General features: G+C 42.2%; 1 protein-coding gene across 1 annotated transcript in view; it reads right to left on the reverse strand.

Annotated features, from left to right (window-relative positions):
• The window catches only part of aldh1a2 (aldehyde dehydrogenase 1 family, member A2), a 101317-nt gene that overhangs the window by 35859 nt on the left and 40233 nt on the right, over positions 1–25225 (reverse strand). The window contains exons 5-7 of the mRNA XM_059952558.1: positions 7843–7904; positions 4467–4595; positions 4244–4357 (exon numbers count right to left, since the gene is read on the reverse strand). Of these exons, the coding sequence (XP_059808541.1) occupies positions 4244–4357; positions 4467–4595; positions 7843–7904 (305 nt within the window). The remainder of the gene's footprint in view (positions 1–4243; positions 4358–4466; positions 4596–7842; positions 7905–25225) is intronic.

Genomic DNA, 25225 nt, shown 5'->3' on the forward strand with positions numbered 1-25225 from the left:
TACACTCAATACAAGTTTATACTGCCCAAGTTTATAATGATATACAATTCACTGCTTTTGATATATACTGTATTGAGAGAATCACCATTGGGGATAAGCCAATGACAAGACAGCCACATCCCCCCAGATTTCCAAATGCTGTAGGAGACCATTCAAACATTCCCCTCTGATGTTTTTAGAAACTATTCTCCCCACATTCCCACCAATTCCTCCCAGATTTCACCCTTTGCCCACACACTAGGGGCAATTTAGAGCAGCAATTAATTTATCAGCCAAATTTTCTTTGGGATGTGGTGGGTGCACCAGGGCAAGACAACCTACGTGGTCGGAGGGAGAACCGTCAAATTCCAAACAGCACCTGGGTCACCGGAACTCCAACAATCACACCACGGTGCCACCCAGTCCTGGCGAATCCAGTCATGATGGAACATCCCTGGATCATAAGTGTCCAAGCATTCATTCTCTGAGTCTCCCGTCAATAAATGTGCTGCAACTATTTCTTGGATTATATCCCATGACTAAGCATTGACATTCACTGGAAAATTCAGTCCTTGGCTGAGCTTCAATAATGTCTGGAAATTAACTACATACTGGGTATCTATGACCCCTTTGGCTGTATTCAGTGGCAGAATATTCAGATTTATTTATTTTTTTATTGAGATACAGCATGGAGTTGACCCTTCCCGTTCTTTAAACCACGCCACCCAGCATTCCCACAATTTAACCCTAGCCTAATCATGGGACAAGTTACAATGACCAATTAATCTATCAACCAGTATGGCTATGGATTATGGAAGAAAATCGGATCACCCAGGAGAAACCCAAGCAGTCATGGGGGGGATGCACTAACTCTTTACAGACTGTGGCAGGAATTGAACCTGGGTCACTGCTAACCACTACGCTACTATACTAGGCTACTGTTGGGGTATCTGGAGAACTATCCTCCTGGAAAGGGGATCTGGAACCACTGATGTTACAGTATGCAGACTTTGGGAATACATTCAATGTCTGATCATCACAGACTTTGGGATTACGTTCAAGGGCTGAGTGCCCTCCACCTCAGAATTACCCACATTGACTGATTATCCAGTTTTATAATGACTTGCCATCCACTGCTTTTCTATTTGCAACCCACGTCTAGGCATTTAGGGCCCCTAGACTTCAGTCAGCAACAGAGCATCCGATGGCTTGGAGAAGATATTCAATATCTGAGTGTGCACCACTACTGGATTATACAGGTACACTCTGGAATTTCTCTCAGTAACCATCATTGACAGGTTGTGGGTATTGTGTACAAGAACTATTCTTCCACCGCTTATGGGATTATAATTCGTTGAATCTATGCAAGATGTTGGTGAGGCTGAATTTAGAGTATTGTTTGTAGTTCTTGTCACCTACCTACAGGAAAGCTAATGATAAGCTTGAAAGAATGCAGAGAAAATTGACAAAAATGTTGTGGAAGTTTATTAGTTGTTCCAGATGTTGGTCCTTTTATTACTCTATAACTGTGGCCCTTTGTTCTGGATTCTCCATGCCGAGGAAACAGACTTTCAACATCAAACTTGTCAAGTTCAAACTTCACAATGTGATCACTCCTCATTCTTCGAAATTTCCAAGAATACGTAACCTCATAGTACTTGATAAATAGTCTAATAACAAAGAATCAAAGATCATGACATGTTTGTAAATAATATCTGCCCATCTTCATTTCTCCAGTGCAACACCACTTCTGGAAGCTGTATGGCTAATGCAAATGCTGGCATGAATTTATTAATGGTGATGAAGTATAACTTCTTCTGAATCAGATAAGAAAGATTTGTACCAATAGATAGCCAAAAATAGTCGCAACAGGATTTCGGTGTATTGTTGATGCAGCACATCTATCATCCTCCGTAGGTAACTAAATGCAACTTTTCTTCTCATCCTCTGCCTGCTGATCTAACTCTGAAGGCTCCAGAGCAGCTGTGCTGACCCTTAGCTCCTGATATATATAATCATATGAAAATTACAGCACGGAAACAGGCCATCTCGGCCCTTCTAGTCCGTGCCGAACGTTTACTCTCACCTAGTCCCACCAACCTGCACTCAGCCCATAACCCTCCACTCCTTTCCTGTCCATATACCTATCCAATTTTTTTTTAAATGACAATATCGAACCTGCCTCTACCACTTCTACTGGAAGCTCATTCCACACAGCTACCACTCTCTGAGTAAAGAAATTCCCCCTCGTGTCACCCTTAAACATTTGCCCCCTAACTCTCAACTCATGTCCTCTTGTTTGAATCTCCCCTACTCTCAATGGAAAAAGCCTATCCACGTCAACTCTATCTATCCCTCTCATAATTTTAAATACCTCTATCAAGTCCCCCCTCAACCTTCTATGCTCCAAAGAATAAAGACCTAACTTGTTCAACCTTTCCCAGTAACTTAGGTGCTGAAACCCAGGTAACATTCTAGTAAATCTCCTCTGTACTCTCTCTATTTTGTTGATATCTTTCCTATAATTCGGTGACCAGAACTATACACAATACTCCAAATTTGGCCTTACCAATGCCTTGTACAATTTTAACATTACATCCCCTCTTATACTCAATGGTCTGATTTATAAAGGCCAGCATACCAAAAGCTTTCTTCACCACCCTATCCACATGATATTCCACCTTCAGGGAACTACACACCATTATTCCTAGATCACTCTGTTCTACTGCATTCTTCAATGCCCTACCATTTACCATGTATGTCCGATTTTGGATTATTCCTACCAAAATGTAGCACCTCACACTTAACAGCATTAAACTCCATCTGCCATCTTTCAGCCCACTCTTCTAACTGGCCTAAATCTTTCTGCAAGCTTTGAAAACCTACTTCATTATCCACAATGCCACCTATCTTCGTATCATCGGCATACTTGCTAATCCAATTTACCATCCCATCATCTTGGTTCAGGGCTGCTTTGAATTGATAAGGAGATACAGTGATTGGATGCTGGAAGTGAAGAGAGTGAGACATGCAGAGCACCAGTCAGGAAGGTGGTTTTGTCCAGGACTGCACCGAGCTTCCTGACTGTTTTTGCAGTTACCAGCATCAAGTGGACAATATTTCTTCACAATCTTGATTAGTACCTTTGGGATGGAAGTGAGTCATTTGCCAGGATCCCACAAATTTCAATTCATTTTATTTTCTATAAAATGCCCAATCCTTTGTCTGTTCTTAGCGATCCTCCAGTGAATGAACATTCCATATGTAAATTTTCCTGTAACACCACCAGTTTTTTGGGGTTCAATGCTTTTTGTTCAAATTATACTCTTCTTTGTATAGTTCTATTTACTTGATGTTTTTCTTGTGAACGTTGTGTCTCTAGTACTGTGTGCCTGTGATGCCTCTGCAAGTAAGTTTTTCATTGCACCTGTCTGTGTATGCACAGTACTTGCATATATGACAAAGAAGTCACCTTTGGGTATGCGTCATTGATTTATAAATCTATTTTGTAGTAGGAATGCATTCATAATGCTTGTCCTCTTTTCCCCCTCTCCTTCTCTTCCCCTCTGAACACTACCTCACTTTTTTATTATTTCTGGTTTTGCACTATTTTTTAAATTTAACTATTTAATATACATTTTATTACTTACTGTAATTCTTTTTTTTCTACGTTTACCCTGTATTGCATTGTATTGCTGCCGCTAAGATAGCAAATGTTCTGACGAATGCCAGAGATATTAAATCTGATTTCGAGTCTGATTTCACCCTGTTTTTAACAATTATTGTTTAACAACGTGTTTTCCAGCCACGTGCTCCTGTACAGGTTTATCTTCTGTTCAAGTAATCCATAATGGTTGAGTCAGGGCATTTCTGAGGGAGCGTCGCATTGATGACATATTGACTCTTGAATGAGGTGTGAAACCAAAATCCTTTTGACTTGTTGACAGGATTCGAAGGACACAGAGCTCTTTGGCGTCCTGGTTATTATTTATCCAATAAAACCCATCAAAACTAAAGCAGATCATCTGATTGCTTGTCCCATTCTATGTCTGTCAGTTCTTACTGTACACAAGTTAGCTGCTACATTTTCCTTCAAAACAAGAGTGATAATTCTTCAAGAATAACTTGACTCTGAAGGGCAACCTGAGCTGGAAAAGCATGATGATTATCATTCCTATATCAGCTTAAATGTTCATTGATAACTTACAAAGGAGCAATCCAGCCTACTGACTGCTCTGAATCGTGTATCAGTGAAATAGTCTACCTCAGTAGATCCAGTGAAGGAAATTTTGTCGATGTCCATGTGAGAGGCTATTGCAGCACCAGCAGTCTCGCCGTATCCAGGTAAAATATTAACCACCCCTGGTGGAAACCCAGCCTGAGGAAAGAGGATTAGATGAAACAAGCTCAGTTAAATACAAACCGGGAAATGAGAAGTGAATGCTGGCTCTCACAGACAGTAAGATAAAAAGGTTAAAGTGACATACCTCTTTGATGAGGGCTCCCATGTACAGGGCAGTCAGCGGCGTTTGTTCTGCTGGCTTGATGACCACTGTGTTTCCACAGCACAGGGCTGGAACTATCTTCCACGCAAACATCAGGAGGGGGAAGTTCCACTGTAGGTGATGGAGAACAGGATGACAATTAAAAGCTGTGAAATATTCCCATTCTACTGCAAAAGCTTAACTGTGGAATTGAAATTCCAGACAAGACTTTAATAGCATTATTGATGGAACAATTTACACAAGATCACTGCTGTTTCAGATTCCCATGACATCTCTCTGCCTCCTCACCCTTTTACTTTAAACAATTCAATCCTTCCACTAAAGGAGAAAGGACTGTTTATTTTTGATCTGTCCGTAATCTCTATACCTTTAGTTACAGAAAAAGAAACAATGAGATGATAGTGTCACTCGATGCCTAGTACCATGTCAAGAATTCTATGTGCAATGTTCACATTGGCCTCTGAAATGATCCTTCTGTTAAACGACTCTGAATTTTATTTTAGACTTATTTAATTATTTATTTTGTTTAATTTTCATTATATTTTGCTTTATTTCTCAAAATTTCTATGAGAGGAAGATGGAAAAGAGATTGTGGACCTTGTTATAAGATCATTAGTCATTGGAGCAGAATTAGGCCATTTGGCCACCTCCCCACCTCAGCCCCATTCCCCGGTCTTTTCCCCGTAACCTTTGATGCTGTGGCCAATCAGAAAACGAGCAATCTCCACCTTAAATACACACAACGACCTGGCCTTCACGACTGCCTGTGGTAACAAATTCCACAAATTCACCACCCGCTGGCTAAAAAAATTCCTCTGCATCTCTGTTTTAAATGGACACCCCTCTGTCCTGAGGATGTGGCCTCTTGTCCCTGACTCCCCACCATGGGAAACATCCTTTCCACATCTACTCTGTCTCGGCCTTTCAATGTTCGAAAGGTTTCAATGAGATTGCCCCTCATCCTTCTAAATTCCAGTGAGTACAAACCCAAAGCCATCAAACATTCCTCATATAACACTTTCATTCCTGGAATCGTCCTTTGTGTATCTCCTCTGGACCCTCTCCAATGCCAGCACATCTTTTCTTAGATAGGGAGCCCGAAGCTGTTCACAGTACTCAGGTAAGGCCTCACCAGTGCCTTATAAAGCCTCAGTATCACATCCCTGCTCTTGTATCCTAGACCTCTTGAAATGAATACTAACATTACATTTGCCTTCTCCACCACTTTATTTATTTTATTTAGATTTTTTAAAGCCTATTCTCATTGTGAATTCTGGGCACAATGTGATCGGGCTGTTATTAGCCATGTAATTATAAGCAGAGGTTCCCACAGAATTATGTTGACAGTTTTCTTAATTCAGGGTCAAGCAGTCAACTTACGTAAAACATGGGCTGCTTTGTTTTCTACAGAATTTTCCTGGCCTACTGAGTGTTATCAGCATCGTTTTGTTTTGTTTTTATTTCAGAGTTTATTTCATTTAGCAATCATTTCGCAATCCCCTCTGGCTTTGACACTAAGGAGGCAATTGGCTCCTGTTGTTCAATTATCTGTTTCTCAAGAAACAATCCAATAATAATGTACTGTCCAAAGAAGAGAAAATCTGCAGATGCTGGAAATCCAGAGCAACACACACAAATTGCTTGCGGAACTCCGCAGGCCAGGTAGCATCTTTGGAAAAGAGTACAGTCAATGTTTCAGGCCGAGACCCTTCAGCAGGACTCTCTTTTGAACAACTTTTTTTTTCCAGTTCCCTTGACTTCCTGCTGGAATTTGTTGTGATCTTTTCCCGCTGATGCAGCTTCAAGAGAAGACTCAGTGAAATGAAGAAGTGCCTGACTTCTTCAATAAGGGAAAGGATCTTCCTGAGTAGATAGGTAGCAAGCCATACAGTCCGTTTGGCTGCATGCGTTCATTTACTCCTGTTTAATCGATCATTTTGACTTTAAATGTAACTCTATAAATAGATGCCTTTAGAAGTTTCAAAAATAGACAATTTTAGACTTCAATTATATTTCCTACTCAAAAGGTAATTGACATTTAAAATAGCAATGCTTATGTGATGACAGCAAAACAAGTTTGCACTATCTCACTCACTATCAAATAAGCAAGCTGAAAATCTGCCAATTCAGGTATTTTAGTTCTTGGTTTTAGATATTAGAAATTGCTAATGACTGATCATTTTAACTGAAAGAATCAGATAGCAGGTATCAGCTTTACTGCAAGTTAAAACTGAAGTCCTGACTTCATACAATAGAATACCTGTTAGTCTAATTAATAACCAGTTGTTTTTAATATACGGTGGTGCATGGCCAAGTGGTTAAGGTGTTGGACTAGTGATCTGAAGGTCATCTGTTTGAGCCCCAGCTGAGGCAGCGTGTTGTGTCCTTGAGAAAGGCACTTAACCACACATTGCTCCAGTCCACCCAGCTGAAAGTTGGTGCTGGCAAAATGCTGGGGGTTAAACTCGCGATAGACTGGCGTCCTATCCCGGGGTGGGAGAGGGGGTCTAGTACTCTCAGTCGCTTCACGCCACGGAAACTGGGATAAGCACCGGCCTGATGAGCCTATAAGGCTCAGGACAGACTTTAACTTTAACTTATATATACCTGTTTGTCAAATGTATCTACCATTGTACCTCAAGAACATCTATTGTACTTTCAAGGCAACAGAGGATAATGGGATGTTTTAACATTCATTCATTATATGCTGTGCTATATGACATGGGCAGTCATGGTCTTGACCAGGATTGTTCTTGTCAAATTTTTATACTGAAGTGGTTGCCATTGCCTTCTTTGGGCAGTGTCTTACAAGATGGGTGACTCCAGCCATTACCAATACTCTTCAGCAATTGGCTTCCCAACATCTGTGGTCGTATAACCAGGTCTTGTTGACATGCACCAGCTACTAATACACCATCCAACACCTGCTCGCATGGCTTCACATGACCATGATCGGAGTGCTACACTTTCCCCAAGGGTGACCTGCGGGCTAGTGGAGGGAAGGATCGCCTAACCTCACCTTTGGTAGAGACATACCACCACCCTGCTTTGGATTGAATGTAAAGTTCTTATGAAATGCAACTCCGGAGTTGGGGCGGTGGCGGGGCTGTAATCTGAGTAACAGGAACAGAGGCTGCATGTTTTACTCTTGCTGATAGAGGCATATGGTCAACCATATACATTTGTAATTGGTGCTGTGTCTCATACGCAAAAGTCTTTATTTAAAGATCAGGCGCGGGAATTTGTACTTTCATGTCTAGGATGATCAAACAATAGAGAAGATTTAAAACCACACTTCTCTTGTAGTCTGTGATATTGTTGAGAAGATAAACACCTCCTGCAGATGAATAATACTCACAGGGATGATCTGTCCACACACCCCTATTGGCTCGTGTCTTGTAAATGTGAAATAATCTCCATCTGTAACAGAAGACTGTAATTACTCATCATTCTTATTTGAGTTAGCCACACTAAACCACCATTATCACTTCCATGAGAATGAGGCTTATGAAGGCCACTCTTGCTGTTTCTATCATTGACAAATAAATGGAAATTTAGTTAAGTAAATACTCTGAAAATTCTTAAAAAGTTGGCTAGAAATGGACATTTTAAATGAACTTTAAACATGCTTCAACATTTTGATTATTGAAAGATAATTGGTTTATACAACCAGCACCTATTTATGCAGGTCCTCCCCAGTTTACGAACGTCCAAGTTATGGACAGCTCATACATAGGATCTAATGTTTGGGAGACTGACGGTATGGAGAGGGATGAATTTGCTGGCTGCTTCAGGGTTCAGGCATCTTCTGCTGGGTGGGAACAAGGCACTTCTATTTACCTTCTCTCATCACCACCTCTCTCCCCAGGCCACAACAGTCTGGGTCTGGGTGGAACAGACCCAGATAGAAGCACTGAGCAGACTTTTTTTTACAAAACATACAAAAGTTTATTCACTCTCAAAAGTACGTATAATACCCAGGAGTTCAAAAAACCGTTAACAATTTCAAATTAAACTATGATCACTATTATCTACAAAACACTCAATTCCCTGGGGTGACCCACTGAGATAGAGATCTCATAGAGATCTTACACTCCTTTTGCAACAACACCCAGCTATGGACATAACTCCAGAAGAAAGGCACGCAGTCGGTTCGGGCAGAGCCCTCAGCTACCCCCTGCTTGACAAGGGTCAGGGGCAAGCCTACCAGCTCACTCACTGTATCAATGAGGCCAGCTGGCAGCTGATCTTTCCATGCCTGCTTACTCTCCCATTACAGCTCCTTTTGTTTGTTTCTGACTTGCGGACAGGTCTCAGAAATGGAACCTTGTTTCTAACCTAGGGACTGCCTGTATAATTTCTTTTCAATTCCTGATTTCCCTGTTCTGCCTTCCTTCTTTGCAGCTGTTCATAATTGGTACCTTATCCCTTTCACTTGGGACAGAAATGAGCTAAGCATTAAGATCCTAGTTCTAATGTTAGTATGGGGCTGTAACTCGTCCCCAGGAGTCACTAATTGTTCAATGAACAGTGTACCTATTATCACTGTAACAAGTTTTAACAAAACGTTTGCTCAGGGTTCATATTTATCTAACAGTGTTATTGGAACGCACTGTGGCCAGGAAAGGGTATTTCTAACTTGAGCATACCGATAGAGAAATGTGAAATGATCAACAGATCATTTATTCTTTGCCCTGAACTCAAATAACAAGTAATGTTTTGAACCCAGATGTATGGTCCTTTATCAAAGTCAAGATCAGTTTAACATTACGCTGTCAACTGAATGATATTTCCTTAAGGATTCTTGCTTCTCTCTAAATATCTAACGATGCAGGCACCATGTCACTGAGCTCTGGGTAATCCCAAGACACAGTCTGCTCGAACCAACACAATAACTACAAGATATGGGACTGCCTGTCAGTTAAACTCAGCAAAAGAACAAAACAGAGGTGCAGGGGTTCTGAGGGAATCTGTGGAAGAACTTCATCTTCTGGAGAGTTGTTGAAATCTGGAACATACTGCCTGACTGGGTGATGGAGCAAGGTACTCTAACCACATTCAAAATGTATCGGTACTAGCACGTCAATTGGGTGTGTTCAAAATACTGCGTTCCGATTAAGGGCTGGTCAATGGGATTTACTACAGACTGCAATTCTAGTCAGTTTGGGTGGTTTCTGTACAGAATGGCTCTGTGACTTTGAAATAAAACACTTCATTTCTGGAATGTTCTGATTCCATAGCTAGAGGGTAGAGCTTCTTCTCCACTGCCATCAGATTTCCGAACAGACAAGGAACCCATTATGTTCTTTCTTTGTACTACTTACTTAATTTTATATATTTTTATTGTAATTTAGAGGTTTTTTATTATGTACTGTATTACATGATACTGCTGCCACAAAACAACATATTGCATGGCATACAGTATGCAATGCTATTAAACCTGAGTCTCATTCTGATTCTATATTTCCAGTATTATACAGTAACTCATAAACTTCAGAAACTCTCCATTAGCTGGAAGTGCTTTACAGACAGACAGACAGACAGACATACTTCATTGATCCCGAGGGAAACTGGGTTTCGTTACAGTCGCACCAACCAAGAATAGTGTAGAAATATAGCAATATAAACCCATAAATAATTATATAATAATAAGTTAATTATACCAAGTGGAAATAAGTCCAGGACCAGCCTATTGGCTCAGGGTGTCTGACACTCCGAGGGAGGAGTTGTAAAGTTTGATGGCCACACGTAGGAATGACTTCCTATGACGCTCAGTATTACATCTCGGTGGAATGAGTCTCTGGCTGAATGTACTCCTGTGCCTAACCAGTACATTATGAAGTGGATGGGAGACATTGTCCAAGATGGCATGCAACTTGGACAGCATCTTCTTTCCAGACACCACCGTCAGAGAGTCCAGTTCCACCCCCACAACATCACTGGTCTTACAAATGAGTTTGTTGATTCTGTTGCTGTCTGCTACCCTCAGCCTGCTGCCCCAGCACACAACAGCAAACATGATAGCACTGGCCACCGCAGACTCGTAGAACATCCTCAGCATCGTCCGGCAGATCTCAACAACTTGAACATCTTGTGCTCAAGAAAGATGCTATATAAATGCAAGAACTTTATTTCTTCTGCTTACTGGTCTGCACTTTCTTCAGGAATATAAGATTGGGGTAAAATTCAGTGACTACAGTTCCTCTACCACAGGACTTCTGGGTATCTGACAGCAACTATAGCACCCCTACGCCATATTCCTGTGAAGCACCATGTTCTTCATTGCAGTGTAATTATGTGCCCAGGTCCATGCTTGCTAGTGAGCTTCACTAATCCACTGTTTAAACTGGTGATACAATATGGATCCTTTCTGGTCTGTGCAGTTCCTCAGTGGATAAGTTACTGAAGAGTAGGAGCTTAAATTAAATCTTTGATGAATATATGTTTTAAGATACATCATGATATATTCAATATAATTTAAATCTATTGTTGCATTTTGATGGTTTAAGTTTTAGTATTTTTTCCTGTCTGGAAAAATTAAATTGACAGAGCTGGGTTCCTTTATTAATTCAACAAAGACTTGTTTATCTTTCCAGTTGTTTATGAACTGTCAGGGAGAAGCAACTTACTTTGGAAGCACAGAGCAAAATGTTTTTTTTTAATCAGCGGAATAGCCAATCTGTCAATAGATTATGATTTTAATTGTGACTTGCACATTTAATGGAGGGAAAGAAATTTACATGAGAGTTGCTCAGTGATATTCCACAGTCTAAGCCCACAGGCACCCAAAGCTCTATGCGAACATTCGAAATACATGAGCTCCTGTCAGTTAAAAGTCTGGAAATTGTTGAGAGATGGACAGTGGCCAATTGGACACAACTCAATGCTTTGCATGCTACCTACCAAGGATTCTTGCTGTGACACCTTCAAACTTGTAAATTAATTGGAAAAACAAGTGTGTAAGTTAGTTACATAAACTGTTACCAGCTGAACTAATTCTAAAAATATTCCAACAACATTGCATAAAGGAATATTGTCCCATTAGAACATTCCTGAAATATGTTTGAATTTTTAAAGTCTCATTGGCGGTTAGTACAAGTAATTGGGAAAATAATTGACATCTGAAAACAAAGACAAACAGGCGCTCTTAATCATCTTCGGTGTGTGCTTATCATAATTACACTGAAATAGCACGAGAAATTGGGAGAAATATTATTGGGCTTCTTTAAAATTTGCAACAACATTGGAAAAAAATTATCCTAAAGAAATTTCTTTGTATGGACACTCATTTATTGCACACAGTTAAAATTACATGAGGTCTGAGATCCTTTTTGGTGCAGCAGTTTTAGCTTCCTCGTGGTATTGTGATAAGCATCTCTTTCCTGGCCCACTTTCCTTCATGCTGTCAACAGCTCAAACCACTTAAATAAATTCTGTTTTCTGAAGCAACAGAAATAGACAGAAAAGAACTGAAAAGATGTTAAAGTTCAGCCTAATTCCTTGCGATTTCATAATGTACCACTAGTTGTGAGTTCTTTCCTTTAAATGTTTCGATAAACAATTCTCATTCTCACGCCCAGAATGTCAGGGCTAGCAGGAAAGTGGCTTAGTGGAAAGGTATAAATCATGGCCTCGGAAAGGACTGTCCAAACACTAGGGGGAATACACACATCACATGTATAATCAGATTCAAAGTGAAATCCAAGAGTGCTTTAGTTTTGAGTTAACTGCCAATGGCTTGAGAATGACAAAATATCATTTTATGAGCTGTTTTAGAACTAGGGTGGTTGTGGAGGTAATGAAGTATTGGTGCAGGAAAGCCTCCCATACCCATAAAATTACAGCAAACTTTCTTGAAACTAACAGAGTATAGCTTTAAGAAAATGACTCATTTCTAAGCAGCAGTGCTGGGTTTTATTATCAAAGAGGCAAGAACTTACGATTAGTTTGTGTTTGAAAATGATGATTTCAAAACCCTTTTTAAATACCCACCCACTAACAAATATTCCTTGAACTCTAATTATTTCAGCTGGACACAGATTATTCAGAGATCCATCATTGATCATAATTTGATGGATCCGCAGAGACATCTGACCTGGTTTCAGAATACCACTACTGCTGACTGACAGATTCACTACATAGCGTTTGATGAACTCTCCTCCGCCATGCATCAAAACATCGTGAACTGGGAAGACATCTGTGCCCCAACTCTGTCATCATTTATGCCAGTCTTTAAATGTGTTTCCACTATAGACACTCACTTCTGAAAGGCACAACTCATTGATTAGAACTCTGCAATTCACTGTGATTAAGCATTTAATCAAATACTGCTTTTTAAGTTGTCTCAACTAAAGAAGTTTTCTTTTCAAAAACCAGTTATGTTCAACTGCTCACTAAATGATTAAGTTAAAAAGTCCCGAGTAGCCCTTTTTGCTTTAAATATGTTCAAGCTGTTCTATATAAGTAATTTATGAGGATTAATACAGTGGGTACACACATCCAGTACCATCGCCTGACTTGACAGTATGGTTTTGCTGGGGAGGTCAGTTCCATTCCCACATGCTGCAGTGCAAAAGCAGAGAAGATCTGCCCCTGCATCTAAGTGTACGCCTCTCCCTCGACTCATCGCAGAGCTGAACCACCATCTGGATCTTTCATCAGTCCCACAGTATCACCCCAGCAGCACTCTGCCTAGTGCAATCCCAGTCACTTCAGTGGTATAAGTGCTTCCCCCGAATCTCACGTGGTTTTCCATGCATGTATCATCCATGTGCCACTGTCTCCCCACTCCATCCCTATCCCCTCCCCTGCCTGTCATCTTAAAACCCTTATCAGTCCACCATTCGTGTCCTCTGTCACCTTGCCCCCTTCTCCTCTTTATACTAACCACCTCCCATCCACTCTCAGAGTTTCACCCAAATCATCGACAATTCGCTCATGCTGCTCCACCTGCTCAGTTCCACCGGTAGGCTGGTGTTGCTTTCTTTCTTTCCTTTGTTTCACTCAGTCCTAATGTTTTCATTCAATCTCTTAAAAGTAAATTCATTTTATTTTTTTCTTTCTTAAATAATGTCTCATATTGATACTTATAATGTCCTTTTTGATCTGTTCTAAAACATCCCTGATCATAGATACTTCAAGGTAGTTAGATGGCCTTGGGTAACAATAAGGTATCACAAGTCCAGAGGGTGGTCTGGTGCACAGATCCAGGACCTGATACTTGTGGCCCAGTTGCTACACGTAGTGGCTTCACTTCTTGGGCAGCCACATGGACCACAGGATATCAGTAGATCTGGAGGAAAAGTGAGGGGGCTGGCATAAGGAACAGGCTGGATGGAACATAATCCAACCCAATAATATTTTTTATGCCTTTTATGCCTGGGACATAGACTGCTGACAGTAGCTCACCAGAGTCTAATGTCCTGGGCCAGTCTTTCAAGATGTCTCCAGGTGTAACCCATCTTCTTGGTGTATCCTTCCTACCCCAGGTGAGGGTTTTGGAGCTTTCTGTTGGTATTTCTGTAGCATAGGAATTTTACGGGATAGCGTGGCTAGCCTCATGTCCAACCCTCCTCTTTTCGCAGCCAGACTTGTGGACATCCATAAGTTCTGATAATATTAGGTGCTGGAACAGAAGGATTATCTTTGCTTTAGAACAGATGGGTGAGGGAATAGAGGGGATATGGGCAATCATAACGGACAATGGGAATTTAAGCAGTCCTGTTCACTAAATTGTCTACAATGAGACTTTTTTAAAAATTTTATAGGAAAATCGGAGGACTTGATGCATTTTGGAGCAACATTAAGTGACCAGTATCCTGTTATGGCTCAAGGCTGACATAATGGTGGCCTTGAGATATAAGGATATTTAATTGCCACACTGCATATAAGTCTTGAACTTCTGGTGCCCTTGATGGAGATGGAAGAGGTATTATCAGAGTGGGACAGTGGCTACACTGTTCACTGTCCCAGTGACTAAGACCTGAGGCACTGGTGTTGAAATGTGTTTCAGCCATCACTCCTACTCCATGAGTCAAGTGTGGAAGACTGGTCCCAGACCTGAGGCAGCACAGGAAGTACGTGAAGGGAGGCAGATTGGGTAGCACGCAAGGACAAGTACCGGGGCACAGGGTTGGTCATGGATACTAGCGAGGGAAGAGATAGTCAGCCTTTAGCAGGTGATGGAGTGGGGTGGGTCAGGGGCAACAGGTGGAGTGGAAATCAGGGATCAGGAGTCCTAGCACGAGGAAGAAGGCAGAGCCAGAATCAGAACAAGATGGAGTGGCATAGATCAGGAGGTCAAGGTTGGCAAGAGGTCAGGACTACAGCCAGAATGGTGGGCATGAGGTTACTCACTCAGTGCTGGGGCAACGAATGATTTAGGCAAGCTTCCCACTTATCCACAAGCCCCCAGCTGGTTCTACTTGTGAATGGTCGGTGGTGAGTCCAGTCATGTAACAGGTTTTGACTTGCACTCTAACCAATAGGAGTGAGATTTAATTCTGAGTGGTTTTCATGCCAGCAAAGCTTGCTCTTACATATTAAATAAATCTTTATACTTGGGGAGTTTACATGTGACCCTGCAGTTCTTATTACCACATTAAAATAAAACTGTTACAGATTTTTATTATCAAAGTGAAACTGGTTATATAACTGCAAACTCAGTGGACAGGGTAGGTATAAAAGTTGATCTGACAGATTTTTGGAAAGAGGATGATGTGCAATAGTAAAGGCTCCAAGCGTCATGTTATTCTGCCAGCTTCCCGTCAATATGAAGTGATTTCAGATGTTTAGCACAAATGTGGCAACCATACACCAGGAATCAACTCAAGGACAAACAACTGCATGCAATGAAGCCCAGCACTCCAGTGGTCCTGCTCATCGGATGAGGAATGAAAGACTTCCCTTTATTCTTGCTTTTGGAACGTCTCGAAAGGCTTTGCACCCAATGAAGCAAAGGCATTGACGTAGGAAACATGTACACAGAAAATTGCAGTGAACGGCAAAGTCATTATAACCACAAAGACTGTTTTGATAGAGTAACCAATATTTTCTGGGCTATTTGGAGACTGTCCTGTTCTTCTTCACTCTAGAGTCCAGGAAGTTTCCCGTCCATCTGAAAGAGCAGATCAGGGTTGGCTGGAAATGAGCACAGTACTGAAATCATACTGAAATGTAATAGCGTTGTGCAATTAAATTCCTGGGCATTTTTTTTCTTTCAGAAATACACTTTATTCAAAAAGATCTCATTATGTATATAATACAAAACATTCCAATCAATATGTGATTGCCTCATCAGAGTGCCAAGAGCACGTCCACATGATATAATACAAAACATTCCAATCAATATGTGATTGCCACAACAGAGTGCCAAGAGCACGTTACAAATGATGACTGGGTCCTTTCTCCTGATCAAGGGGATCCCGGTTTTTTTATCTTTAACTCACCCATGGTACAGTTTTTAATGCCTCGGAGCCATATTCCTAGAGGCTACAAGTAATGAGCAGAGGCGGCAGAGGGATGAAAGCACCGATCAAATTAGCTTCTAGACATTGTACTTGCTTTAGTTGTGATTTCAGTCTGGCCCCAGCACCAAGTTACAGATCCACATCAGTCTGCAACTGGCGGTAGGTCCAAGCAGACGAAGAGGTCATCATTCGTGTCACAGGGGGGCTTTGATCTCTGTGCCTCCATTGCCTAGAATTAATGGTGGGGTGGGTGGGAGCAGCCTTGCCTAACTCCTGACTTGACTGGGAAGCTCTCCCATCTATTGACTAGCACTGCATTAGAGACGTTTGTGTACAATTGCAAATTTCCTCCCCAACTCTGGAAAGCTGGTCTGTGATGTATCTCCCTGCAACGTTCTATCAAAGGCCATCTCCTCATCCAAACTCATGAGGGAAGACCCTGTCCTGCATCCAGATAACGGTATGCCTTAGTAATCCAAGTCTGTTAGAGATCTTTCCACCAAGTACCATGCAGGTCTGGTCTGGTCGGATCACTTGCGCCAGAGCAGACCTGTCTCCACTGGTAATGGCCTTAAACAGAACCTCGTAGTCCCCATCAAGCAGTGAGATGTGTTGCCATTTCTGGTCTCCTCTCTCTCCAATTCCCAACTCTGTAGATGAGGGTGATGATACCCTTCCTCATGGACTCTGACGTGCTGCCAGCAGGAAATGTGGGACTGCACACTTCCAGGCTCATTCAGTCAATGAGAACCAGACAAACATGCCCACTGCACATCACTTTCAGAGGTCCTGTCCTGAAAGAATGGACCGAGCTTGTCAACGTGTCCAGAGTTACCCATTGCTCCGGGCTCTCCCACTCACTGTCATCTAAAAGCTTTGTGATCAAGGACAGGTCTTCAAAACATACAAAACAGACTAGTTCAATTTATAGATCCTTGTTATGTCCAGCTGTGAGGAATACAATGAGTGACAGGAAACTTTAGAGTCAGGGGCACAGAAGGACATTTCTGTAGTCATAGCAAGGCTCCAGAACGATGTGTTGCCTTCAGGGTGCCAGGGTCAAGGATTTCTCTGAGCAGGCACAGGATGTTCCGAAATGGGAAGATGAACAAGAGATTGTGGTCCATATTGGTACTAACAGCAGGCAGGAAGAGAGATGAGGTCCTTTAATATTAATATAGAGAGTTTAGGCAGAAGGCTGAAAAGCAGGACTTTTAGGATTGTCATCCCGGGGTTACTCTCTGTGCCATGTGCTAGTGAGGATACGTAGGAGGATAAGGCAAATAAATGTGTGAAGGGAGGGATTCAATTGGGAAGAGGTGACCTGTACAAGAGGGAAGGGTTACAACTGAACTGGATGGAAACCAGTGTCCTTGTGAGGAGGTTTGCTGGTACTGCTTAGGAGGGTATAAGTTATTCTGGCAAGGAGAAGGGTCCAAAGCAGTAGTTCATCAGGTGCAGAAAGTTGAAGCAAATATAGAAATTAAAGCAAACAAGTCCAGTAGGGCAGGGACAGGCCTGGGAGTGATGGTGGTCTGATAGGCTAAATTGCAGTTACTTTAATGCAAGAAGCCTGACAGGTAAGGCAGATGAACTCAAAGCCTGGACTGGTTGCTATGGAAATATAGGAGAGGGACGGCAGGACTGGCAGCTCAATGTTCTGGGGTTTTGATGCTTCTGCCTTGACAGAGGAGGAGGTAAGAGAGGAGAGAGTGTTACCAAATAGCTTAGGAAGAACACTATGGAGGTACTGAGGGAAGATAGCCTGGAGGAAATGCCCAGCAAGTGGTTTGGGTAGAATTTGGAAATAAGAAATGGAGGATTACTTTGATGGAATTGTTCTACAGACCCCCAATTTGAGTAGCAAATATGCAGGGAGATCGCAGACTGCTGGACGTGGACCAAATGGGGAAGAATTTGTTAAATATGTCATGGAATGTTTTCTGAAGTAATATACAGAAAGCCATGCAAGACAGGGTTGGTGGGGGCAACACTCAACCTCTTAGGAAATAAGAGTGGGCAACTGATTAATGTGTCAGTGGGGGGAGACTTTGGCAGTGATGATAATTCGATTAACTTCAAGACAGTCATGGAAAAGGAAAGGTTTGGTCTTTAAGTCAAAGTCCTAAATTGAGGCAAGGCTAATTTCAATGGCATCAGAAAGGAACTATCAAAATCTGATTGGGAGATGTCATTTGGAGGCAAGTGGGAGGTTTTTGAAAGTAAGATAAGGAGAGTTCAGGATGAGTATGGAATGAAGAACTAGTCAAGAGTTAGGATGGCAAGGGATATTAAGGGTCTGAGCACAGAAAAAGAAGGCACATGTCAGGCATAGGCAGCTGGGATCAAGCGAATCTCATGAGAAATATAAGGGTCAAAACAATACACATAAAAATGAAACTGGGAGGGCAAAATCAATATCCCTGACAGATGACATAAAGGAGAATCTCAAGAGATTCTACTAAGTCTATTAAAAGGGTAACTGAAGAGAGAGTAGGTGCTCTTAAGGATCAATGTGTAATGTGTTCATGGAACTACAGGAACTGGGCAAGGACTTATATTTCTCCTCAATATTTTCTGTAGAAAAGCATATGGAAGCTAGTGGGTTCAAGAGAAGGACAGTGATATCATGAACCATTTCTACATTGCAAAGGAGGTGTTGGAGATCTTGAAATACATAAGTTGGATGAGTCCTTGGGACTTGAACAAGTATGTCCTAGGACATTGTTGGAGCCTTGACAGAGGAATTTGTACGTATGTCAGAGGTGCTGAAGGGCAGGAGCATTGCCAATGTGCCTTTATTTAGACAATAGACAATAGACAATAGGTGCAGAAGTAGACTATTCGGCCCCTTGAGTCTGCACCGCCATTCTGCAATCATGGCTGATCATTCACTATCAATACCCAGTCCCTGCCTTGTCCCCATATCCCTTGATTCCCCTATCCATCAAATATCCATCAGAAGAGCAGTAGAGATAAGTCAGGGAACACAGAGCAGTGAGCTTTACATGAGAAAGGTATTAGAAGGGATTCTGAAGCATAGAATTTATTTGCATTTGGAAAGGCACAGACTGATTTGAAATAGTCAATGTGGCTTTGTGCTTAGGAAATTATATCTCAGGAATCTGATTGAACTTCCGGAAGAGATGACCAAGAGGACTGACATGGGCTGGGTGGTAGAGTTTGTCCATGTGGGCTTTAGGAAGACCTTTGACAACATCATATATGGTGGGATAGTCCAGAGTTTAGATCCAGGGTGAGCCAGCCAACGGAATACAAAATTGGCTTGGTGGTAGGAAGCAGAGAGAGGTAGTGAAGGGTTGTTTTCCAGATTGGAGGCCTGTGACCAGCAATCTGCTGCAGGGGTCAGTGCTGGTCCACTGTTGTTTGTCATACATTAATGATTTTGATGAGAATGTAAGTGGCATGGTTAGTAAGTTTGCAGTTGACACCAAAATTGGTGGTGCAGTCAACAATGAAGGTAGTCCAAGATTACAGCAGGAGGGAGGGAGAGAGGAACTGCATCTAGAATTTCAATGAGACAACTGCAAAGTGATGCATTTTGAGATGTTAAATACAGTGAGTAGCAGTGCCTTGGGGAACATTTTTGAACCAGAGAGATCAAGAGGTACAAGTACATAGTTCCCTGAAAGTTGCAACAATCGTATAGAAGGTGATGAGGAACGTATCAGCTGAGGCAGTGAGTACAAGAGTTGAAATATCACATTGCAGTTGTACAGACATTGATAGGGCCACATTCGGAACACTGTAGGCAGATCTGGTTACCACACTATACACTGATTGTGATAAACTGCGTAGGGTGCAAAAAAGATTCACAAGGATGTTCTCTAATTTGGGAAGCTTGGGTTATCAGGAGATCTCTGTTCTTCCTGGCGTGAGGAAGGATGAGAGGTAATCTGATAGAGGCATACAGACAGTTTCTCATATGAGGGAAACGAGAACTAGAGGGCATGGGTTTAAGGTAGCAGGGCGGAAGTATAAATGTGATCTGAGCAGTGAACTTTTCACACAAGGTTACCTGGTATCGGGAATGAACTGCCAGAGCTGGTTGTGGTGCAGGCAGGAACAATGAGACATTTAGCAGGCATCTGAATGATACTTGAAAAAGCAGGACAGAGAGGGAATTGAAGAAGGAAAATGGAACTAATATAGCTTGACTTGATGGTCACCATAGACATGGTAGACCATAAGGCAAGTTTCTATGCAGTACAACTCTATAACTCTAATATACTGAGCTATCTTGTTAATCTCAGAAAAAGAAGTGTGAACAGGTCTCATCCTGTTCCATGGATTGAAAGATGATTTTGAGAACTCTCAGACAAAGAGTGGAGTTTCCCGGCCAGTAACCCTAGGAGTTGCTCTGCACGTTCCTACAGATCGCATAGGAACAGATGCTGCACGCTTCGCAGGAGTTGGTCTGACTCTCCCTTGCTTTCAGAACATTCTCGATGACGAAGAATCTCTTGATCTTCTCAGTGATTGCTTCCACCAAGGAGGGTTCTCATAGTTCTCTAACAAGCCCTTGCATTTGCTGATGTTGTCTGGGGTTTGCAGGTTCATGCTCAGCTTCCATATCCCACAGCTTTGCATCTTTTACTCTTCTGGTTAAGAGTTTGGGCATAGCATTAAGTTTGTTGTTGTCTCTGCCAGACCATCTGGGATTGTGATTATGCAGTGGGGGCCACTGGTCAGAATGAGTCCCTGAGACATGATGTGCAGCACAGGGATCTACTAGCCAACATCCAACCTTTCATTTCCCAGAGCGGACACATAGATGGTGATGAGACAGAGTGAAGTGATTTTGTGTTTTGTGTTTGCCACAAGGAACAACCTCCTACCACCTCTCTGACTAGAGAGGTAGTGAAGTTCTTTCTCTGTGAGGGCAGAGAAACAGTCACCATTGGCTCTAAACTGAACTGACCACCCATGTTTGTGGAAGCCAGCACGTACACTCCCAGATAAACAGCTTGGCAAGGTGAGCTAAAGTTATTACACTTCCCAATGCTCTTTGTACCTAGTGCACATTAGTTGATGTAATTGTTAAACCCATTTTTAATGTTAAAATACACTGTCTAAAGCCACATCACTATCAGTTCCTTTATTCAAGTACACACATTGTATATGTAATGTAAGATTTCTTTTGCTATGCTGTGAGGTATTTTCTTTTAGAAGTTTTCTGCAAAAACCGTGTGACCAGTAAGAGTGTTCTGCTTCGGCTAAAGATAAGGAGCCATGATGTCCAACTTGGGAATGTTATGTCAGCCATTTGGGGTTGTCTTGGTCCGTGGTTTAACTTTCTGCCCAATGGATGCAAAGGAAGATTCTAGAGAGCTGGGTGGGATCAGATTTCTGAAGGACTATAGTCTGGTGAGAGAGTTACATTTGTGAACTGCTCGCTTGGAGATTGGATGCTGTGAGAATGTTGTTTAAGGATTGATTAAGCAGTTTATTTGTGTGTTTAAGCCAATGTCTTTGGAAAGTAAGGTGCATCATAACTAAGGTACTTTATTACGGATGCTTCGGGAATTAAGGTTTGGCGCGATATGAAGGGGGTATGCATAAGTAATGCTTGTGTTCTGAGCAGGGAGGATATTCAAATTCCCAACGAACTGCGACTTAGAGTGCTGAGTTCTGTAAAATTGGAGAATATTGATTGAATATTTCCCAATATCTTATACTGATTAAATAGTGTTTTGACCAATCAACTGGTAAGGATGTCACATTAGCCCAGACTACCAGTGACATGACTGAAGTTGTGCTGCCTGATAAGATAGGGGCACTCGGAGAGGCTGGGCCTTGGGCTGTCTATATTTTTAGGGAAGGGGTGAACGTAGCTGAGGGTGAAGAATTTAAAGACAAGTTTGATGCACCATCCATAACTCTCGGAGATGTGAGGCGAGAGATAGGCTTTTATTAGCTGGAAGAGAGCACTATCAGCAGCAAGAGACCACCACACAACATCCTGGAGACTGAGGGAGGAGCAGTGCCTCCAATCGCCTTTATAGAGGGGTCTGTGGGAGGAGCCACAGGAGCAGTCAGCAGAGGGGTGCGTGTCCAGACAAGTATATGTAGTTCACCACAAAGTTGTTCTTGTTCCTGTGAAGTAAGGGAAAGGAGTTGTCTGATGTGAAAAGCCTAATAAGTCCTTCAGCAGTCGATTTAAATTCTGAGCTGGTTTCGACTATTACATCACTGGTTGATAAATGCTGAAATGCACCTGCAGAGAGCCAAAGGCATCGTAGGCTGAGGGTGTTCTCTGGAGTCAAGCCCAGTCCCGAAGTGGAAGAACAATATGAGGCTTGGACTGAGCAGACATCTTAGTTACTGGATGAATGGCTCTGCTCAGATATTATCAAGATACAGAGGCTGGTAGAGAGTTTAAAGGGTCCTTTGGCTGATACAGTGAGCTCCCTAAAGGCAGGAAACCCATCAGCCAATTACCTGCAAGCTCTGCAAGATGCTTTCGGCACCACTGAAAGTTCAGCTGATCTGACGATGAAGGCTAGGCACACACTCGAAGGAGAGGAGCTGTCTGCCTACCTTTTTCCAGTTGGAGAAACTGCTGCACAGTTCGTGCCACAAAGGGGGCATTCAAATTTCTGAGAGAAATTGTTTGAGGGTGGAGCAAGTTGTGAAGGACACGCTGTCACACGATGTTATTGCTCTACGTGTTCGAATGACCCACAAGATGCATTCTCCTCCATCTTTTACTGAGTTACTTATAGAAATTAGAGAGGAGGAACATTTCCAAAAGCTGAGAGATGTCTTCAGTGCTAGTCCCTGCTGCTAAAGTTACCCCGGCGACAGAGCTTTTGAAGAAAAAAGTGAAAAGCCTTCGAGCTGAGCTGACTCAACGGATGCAGCTAATGTTTCAGCAAAACGTGACACATCTGATGGGAAAGCTAACCCACCTGTAGAACTTACTAAGCAGAGGAATGCTGCTGAAAAGGGTCTTTTGATTAGGCAAGTGACCAGCATTTTCTGTTACAACTGCGGAGAAGATGGACATTTCAAGCAAGACTGTGAAGGACCGGCAAATCTTCAGCGGTTAATCAAACCGAGAAGAAAACTTTGAAGGGGCCCAGTAAAGGAATGGACTGGCATCTTCGAAAGAATATGTTCCAATCAGTAGCCCTGACGAAGTGTCTCGGCCCGAAACGTCAACTGTACTTATAACCATATAACAATCACAGCATGGAAACAGGCCATCTCGGCCCTTCTAGTCCGTGCTGAACGCTTACTCTCACCTAGTCCCACTAGCCCGCACTCAGTCCATAACCCTCCATTCCTTTCCTGTCCATAAGCCTATCCAATTTTACTTTAAATGACAATACCAAACCTGCCTCTACCACTTCTACTGGAAGCTCATTCCACACAGCTCCCACTCTCTGAGTAAAGAAATTCCCCCACGTGTTACCCTTAAACTTTTGCCCCCTAACTCTCAACTCATGTCCTCTTATTTGAATCTCCACTACTCTCAATGGGAAAAGCCTATCCACATCAACTCAATCTATCCCCCTCATAATTTCAAATACCTCTATCAAGTCCCCCCTCAACCTTCTATGCTCCAAAGAATAAAGACTTAACTTGTTCAATCTTTCCCTGTAACTTAAGTGCTGAAACCCAGGTAACATTCTAGTAAATCTTCTGGTACTCTCCCTATTTTGTTGACATCTTTCCTATAATTCAGCGACCAGAACTGTACACAATACTCCAAATTTGGCCTCACCAATGTCTTGTACAATTTTAACATTACATCCCAACTCCTATACTCAATGCTCTGATTTATAAAGGCCAGCATACCAAAAGCTTTCTTCACCACCCTATCCACATGAGATTCCACCTTCAGGGAACTATGCACTGTTATTCCTAGATCACTCTGTTCTACTGCATTCTTTAATGCCCTACCCTTTACCACGTATGTCCTATGGATGCTGCCTGGCCTGCTACGTTCCACCAGCATTTTGTGTGTGTTGTTCAAGGGAAATACTGAAGTGCAAAACTCTATATCTGAAGGCTTAGTGGGCCCAGGCGCAGAAATATCCACACAGATTGAAAATATTTATGTTAGAACCATACTTGATACAGCTTCTCAACTGACTTTACTTTACAGATCCTTTTACAACTGGCATTTGATGTATTTACCAACCGTGCCACTTAAAGCTCTAGAAATTTGGATGCTTTGTACCTGTATGGTGGTTACTTGTCGGTGAAACTGGAGTTTTTGGTAGCAGATGTTAGTGTAGCTTAGACCATCAATACACTAGTGTTCGTTGCCCAGATCCGGTGGAAAAAAGTGAAGCTTCCATGCTTGTGGGAACAAATACTCCCACTGTGAGAAAGCACATGGGAGCATGCCAGAAGAGAAATGGAGAGAATTTTTCTGGTGTTCAGAGCTGCTTTTAAGAAGGTGCAAGTTCCTCCTAAGGAACGGTGTGATACACCTAGCCTAAAAAGGTCACATTACGTCCTGGAGGAGTAGCTAATGTGATAGACGACACCCATCCTAAGAGAGGCCTCACCGGTCAGCATCAGCCGAGGCCGAGTATGTTCAGCAGCACCTGCTTAAACTGAGCTCCAATATCACTGGGGATGAAGCTGAGTTCAGTTGGGTAGCGGGTGACCTGAGCTGCTGGACGGTATGAGTGATAGTTGGGGAGGCATCCCCTAGTGGACAGGAATGGCTGAAGCTGAAGAAGTTGAAGATGAGATAAGGAGGCCTCAGAGAGTAAGGAAACATCCAACAGACTGACATATGGTGCACCAGGAAAACAGAGTGACACATCCATCCCAACAGTGAGATACATTACTTCACAAATGGATTGGGGTTCCTGAAATCACAAAAAATCATTTGAATACAGTGCTATTAATAATAGTTGAGTAAGTTCCAAAGTCATGAGGACATGACTATTTTTGGTGAGGGGAGAATATAATGCCCTGATTAAGATCTCTATTGCTATGCTGTGAGGTGTTTTCTTTTAGCAGTTTTCTGCAATAGCCATGTGTCCAGTAAGAGTGTTTTGGCTTCAGCTAAAGATAAGGAGCCATGATGTCCAACTTAGGAATGCTAAGTCAGCAAATCGTGTTTGTCTTGGTACGTGGTGTAATTTTGTGCCGAGTAGCATGCAAGGGAAGATTCTAGAGAACTGGGGAGGATCAGATTTCTGAAGGACTGTAGTCCAGTTCGGGGTCTTTTGTTGGGAGCTGCAGAGCAGGGCACAAGGGAAAATGACACAGAAAATCCCATTCAAA

Source organism: Hypanus sabinus, chromosome 28, assembly GCF_030144855.1.
Source record: "Hypanus sabinus isolate sHypSab1 chromosome 28, sHypSab1.hap1, whole genome shotgun sequence".
In the NCBI taxonomy this organism is placed as follows: Eukaryota; Metazoa; Chordata; class Chondrichthyes; order Myliobatiformes; family Dasyatidae; genus Hypanus; species Hypanus sabinus.